Here is a 4707-nt window from a genome sequence, read left to right as displayed (position 1 = left end):
GCTACGGCTTTTCGCCTCTGATTTCCTGCGTGCGTGATCCTGGTACCTTTCAGCCCTGGGTAGAGTGCTGATCCCCACGTGAGACTGAGCTCTACTGAACTGATGGCACAGCGGCAATCAGGCTACTGAACTGGACCAGTGTTCAGAAAGGTGGAGGGGTGGGTTAAATTAAAAAAACAGCCCATCGACTTCAGTGAAGCTCAGAGCTGGGTGATTTCAGTACCGCTGCTCTGGTGCTACAGTCAAGCGTTAAAGCGTTTAAGTTGCGGCCAGTTGTGGTTTGTTGAGCGTGAGCCGTGTGCGAGCGGCTGCGTGTCCAGGCCTGATTCACACTCACACTCCTCCACACTGGACACAGCACTCACACGTACAGGGACTGGGGGTGGAGACAAAAGAATAACTGACGATGGACAAACCAACCGTGTAACATTTGCATTTTTATTAAAAGGATTAACATGAAATCACATGGTATTCTTACTCAAATTACAAAAAGTGTAACATGATTCAATATGAAATTAAGAGCGTACCCCTGTTGCTCTAACAAAGGGGATTTTTTTTTCCTCTTTTTTGTTTTTTTTTAACGTAAAGAACAGGAGGAGCTGACAAAGGCTCCTGTTGCAGTGTCAACTTCAGCCACTCTAAACTTGGATAAAACTCCAAACAAGTAATGTACAAAATTAAGGGAAAATAAATCCACAAACTAAGTACTCAAAAACAAAACAAAAAAACACCTAAACTTACTGACAGGGATTTAGTCCCAACCTCAGGGTAATTCACTACTAAACTTTGTGAATGGGCTTGTAAAATTTACACAGCAGGGTAGCACAAATCCCCACACCAGCAGCCAGGGCAGTGATGTTGACCTCTGACCTCTGTCTGGCACACAGATACCCCCCTCTTCGGCTCCTCAGCCCTGCTCTCAGGAACAGGAAGTCCCATCAGGAGAACTGAATCTGCTGTACCCCAGGGATCTGTCCAGGAAGGTATCACAACCGTGTACGTTATTACAGCTAGGCTCACATTACTGATACATCACACATCTTACACCGCAGCCCTGCAGGGTTTTGTGGGTTCCTTACCATCAGCAGCCAGTGTAGGGCTTTGGAAACAAGGTGTGTGGACTCTTCAGTCACTTAAATTAAGTGATTAATTGAGTGATGAAGTTTGTCATATTAATAGTCATCATATTAAGACTCCATTTCCCAGAGAGCCAGGAATGTGTGGTGAGTGTGGTCTCTCTCAGACAGGTATGTGGTGTGCAATCTCTTTTAAACAGGTATGTGTGTGTGTGGTCTCTTTCAGACAGGTATGTGGTGTGTGTGGTCTCTCTCAGACAGGTATGTGGTGTGTGTGTGGGGTGTGCATGTGTACCTGCTGGTAAGAGGTGGTGTACACCATGACGTTCTGTTGCTGTCCATCAGCTGTGATGAGACCTGCTGGCAGCTGGTTTGCTGGGAAACGGAAAAAATGCATAAATGAGCACATAATACATACATGACTGCCTAATGCACAAATGTGGACCCCTGCAACATGTCACTTCTTATGGAAGGTCCAAGAGGCATGACAGACGGCCAGATAGACAGACGGACACGTCGACTTACTGAAGCTGTCGTCTGTGAGCTCCTCTCCAAGACCCTCGCTCACAGACACGGGTGTGATTCCCTTCTCTCCTTTCATGGCCTGGGACAAGGAAATGGGTCTGGTGAGTTATAACACTCCCTATGTCACGCCATAGAGAAGTTATAATGCTCCCTATGTCACACCACAGTGGAGTTATAGCACTCCCTATGTTACAAGCTAAAGCCCACACTGTAGTGCAGGAGGCGGCGGATCTTTGGTTTATGGACAGGGTGGGGCGGTGGGCTTAATTAGGTAACCAGGAGCTGTGAGCATGCGTGTGTGTGTGCGGCCGCTGGCGTGACCGTACCTCTCTGAACTTCTGCAGGTAGAGTTTCAGTGGCTCCACATACATGTCGAAGCCCAGCGTGGACATGGCGAACAGGATGTCCTCGCCGTTTATGGTTTTGCGCTTCTCCTGGTGGCAGCGCTCGCTGGCCTCCGACGTGATGAAGCTGATGAACTCGCTCACGCACTCCTGCACGCACTCCTTAGCATCCTTCGCTATCTGTTGAATCAGGTAAAAAAGAAACCTAAAGCTCAGGGGTGTGGCTGAGAGATAAAGCGTATCAAAAGGGCTTTATATCACTAAACCAGAGTCGCACGTTCAAATCCCAAATAGGCCTAAATAGAAATTCTGGGTGAACATTGAACACGTCATTGAGAAGGTTGGGAGATAGATCTCGCCGGTGCCATATACCTTTCCTGTCTGAGGAACTGCGTTTTTCATGATGCGGGCCACGTTGGCGATGGGGAGGTAAATGTCCTGTTCGCGGAAGTTGTCCTTGCTGCCGTTGCCATCTTCGTGATCGTTCATTCCTTCGTCTCCGTCATCTTTTAGGGTAACAGGAAAGAGAAACGTCTGATCGTTTGACATCCTAACGCGGCAGTCTATAAATGTGTCATTTAATCATAGATCTATCACTGTTACACAATACATTACAGAAAGTTAAATTCTTAATTTATCTGACAAATTACAAGTCGTGGGGTGTGAATATAGGACGTGTATTCAGCGTGACATGTCCCGCTTTTTCTGACATTAAAACGGTCTCAGAACACCACCATGCTTCACTGGCCGCCCTAAAGTGTTAATTTCGGAAAGACCGAAGGTGACAGAAAATGGACATTACCGTCCTGAGACTGCAGGACGTAGTGACTTCCCGCCATGTACTCTCCAGTAATGCCCAGCTGGGAGGCGTCGGTGGTAGAACTGTCTCCGTCCATCTGAAAACCATAATCGACTTTCTGTTACAAAACTGTCACACTAAGACATCTGGACATTTTTGCGCGTACCATCAGTTTGCCACCTTTGTCCAAAATAGTACCCAAAATGTAGTTACCCTCTGCATAATGAGACTGTGGTAGCTAAACTTATAATGAAGTTACTTGAGATGTTACTGCATTTACACACAAACTTAAAAAAAATCTCTTCTATACAGTATTGCCTTATCCGCACATGAATGTCATGTGTGTTATGCAATATACGGTTTGGTAGATCTTAATTCCAGCACATTTGCATAAACTTGTCCAAACAGCCACCTTGCTAGCAAAAGTGATATTAGATGTTAGGGTTAGTCTGCGACCGTGCTCCCTCATACGGCTAATGCTAATACTCGGTCCTTTGTTCCCGCGTAGCAGTCTGGACTGGAAATGGTGAATGCATTAATACTTCGGGTCATTCATCTAATTTGAATTAGTTATAATTAATAATTTCCCATCTAACTTCTGCCAGTCATCAATTGCTTTCTGACCATGTAATTAATTCATTAATTAATCAAAAGGGGTCCATTTGACACCAGGCTACGTTAGCTAAGTGGTTAATAGGCATCGTGATTCAAATCAAATAAAACCTCCGGCAAACTGGCACATCGCTGGTTTTATTTCGATTGTGGTAACGCTGCACAAGTGAAACTTAGACCACGTAATTAAAAGTTAACGTTATCTAGCGGCATATATCATAACTGTATGGGACCAAACACCTCACCAGCCTTTGTTTACAACTGCTGGCTAACGTTAGCTTCTCGGAAACTGGTAAATGATCTTGCCAAATTGTTTACTACCATTTTCAATCGCACCGAGTTACCTGCCTGAAATATACAGCTAATTTTCTGTAGTGTCACACAATGTACAACAAACTATCTACTGAATGAAATATTTTCTAGCTAGCTAGTATATTAATCTCACAACAACGTTCGCTATCGAATGTTAGCAAGGCTACCGCTACATGGTGAAATGGAGCGCGTTTTCCAGTTTATCCAAAGCTTCGCGCTAGTCTACCCAAGGAGGAGTGGAAACGACTCGTATCGAAAATCCAACATAAGTCTGACTCACTTTTTGTCAACTCTCCATTGTGGTTAAATGTGTAGTTTTAGTGCAAGAACCACCAGGATTAATATCCATATGCGAGACACTATATCTGCCGAAGATCTCGACTGAGGGGGTTTCACAAAGAAATACCGAGCATCAGCTGCCAGTTCGGGCCTGTATTGTTAGTCGTCAAACCCAGCGCAGACCCAAGATTTAAACCAGAAACTTAATTATTATCTCATATTGGTACTTCCTGCTCTCAATCTCTCATTCACTCAGACAACAAATAAAAATCTGTCAGAGACGGACATTTCCATTCGAGCTAACGAGAAATCGGTTAGCAATCATTGGCCGGAGTCAGACACAAACCTGCAATGCAGCCCTGGTTGGTTACCTTCTCAAAACGGCCGTTTGGTTGGACAGAAAATGGCTGCGAAAGAACCAGTCCCAGCGCGGAGCTCCGCGTCCCAACAGCGCCAACTGGCTACGTTTCTTTTGTCTTCGTTGACATTGCGCACTTGTCTCTGATTAGCTAAAATGCGTCACACGTGACACCTCATCCAATCAGAGGTCAGTGCGCGATTTTTGCGAGTGGTGCTGATACTCGCTCTCTTCTCCCTCCTTTCACTATCGCGACTGAAACCTCGTTCCAAGTGACAGTGGCTACTTACCTTGGACAGCAAACCGGCTGTTATGCAAGTTATCGACGAACGTTACCACCAAGGATAATTTGGCCTGGTCAACTTGAAAATACCTGAATCCTTACACTAAAGCCAATAGTAA

At 45.3% G+C, this 4707-nt stretch overlaps 1 protein-coding gene across 5 annotated transcripts; it reads right to left on the bottom strand.

The window, feature by feature from the left end:
• Positions 1-420: 420 nt before the first annotated feature.
• On the bottom strand, positions 421-4618 carry LOC118218777 (nuclear transcription factor Y subunit beta-like). Of its 5 annotated transcripts, none has more exons than XM_035401454.1 (7): positions 4596-4618; positions 2748-2841; positions 2318-2451; positions 1928-2125; positions 1602-1680; positions 1372-1451; positions 421-971 (listed from the first exon to the last, which is right to left on the bottom strand). In XM_035401454.1, exons 2-7 carry the CDS (start codon positions 2839-2841, stop codon positions 939-941), a joined length of 618 nt encoding a protein of 205 aa, XP_035257345.1. In that variant the 5' UTR covers positions 4596-4618; the 3' UTR covers positions 421-938. The 5 variants fall into 5 exon arrangements, with proteins under 5 accessions (XP_035257345.1, XP_035257343.1, XP_035257344.1 ...); XM_035401452.1 differs by lacking the exon at positions 4596-4618 and adding an exon at positions 4294-4444; XM_035401453.1 differs by lacking the exon at positions 4596-4618 and adding an exon at positions 3949-4260.
• Between the last annotated feature and the right edge of the window lie 89 nt (positions 4619-4707).

Source organism: Anguilla anguilla, chromosome 19 (assembly GCF_013347855.1).
Source record: "Anguilla anguilla isolate fAngAng1 chromosome 19, fAngAng1.pri, whole genome shotgun sequence".
NCBI lineage: Eukaryota > Metazoa > Chordata > Actinopteri > Anguilliformes > Anguillidae > Anguilla > Anguilla anguilla.
The sequence above is the reverse complement of the archived record's forward strand: the minus strand, read 5'-3'. Positions and strand labels throughout refer to the sequence as shown.

Excerpts from the sequence above, each read along its gene's own strand:
- LOC118218777 (XM_035401450.1), bottom strand. The coding sequence starts at position 3,213 with ATGAGGGAGCACGGTCGCAGACTAACCCTAACATCTAATATCACTTTT. Across the intron at positions 1,681-1,927 it reads ACCTGCAGAAGTTCAGAGAG|GCCATGAAAGGAGAGAAGGG; the intron begins GTACGGTCACGC and ends TCCTTGTCCCAG. Across the intron at positions 1,452-1,601 it reads GCTCACAGACGACAGCTTCA|CAAACCAGCTGCCAGCAGGT; the intron begins GTAAGTCGACGT and ends TCCGTTTCCCAG.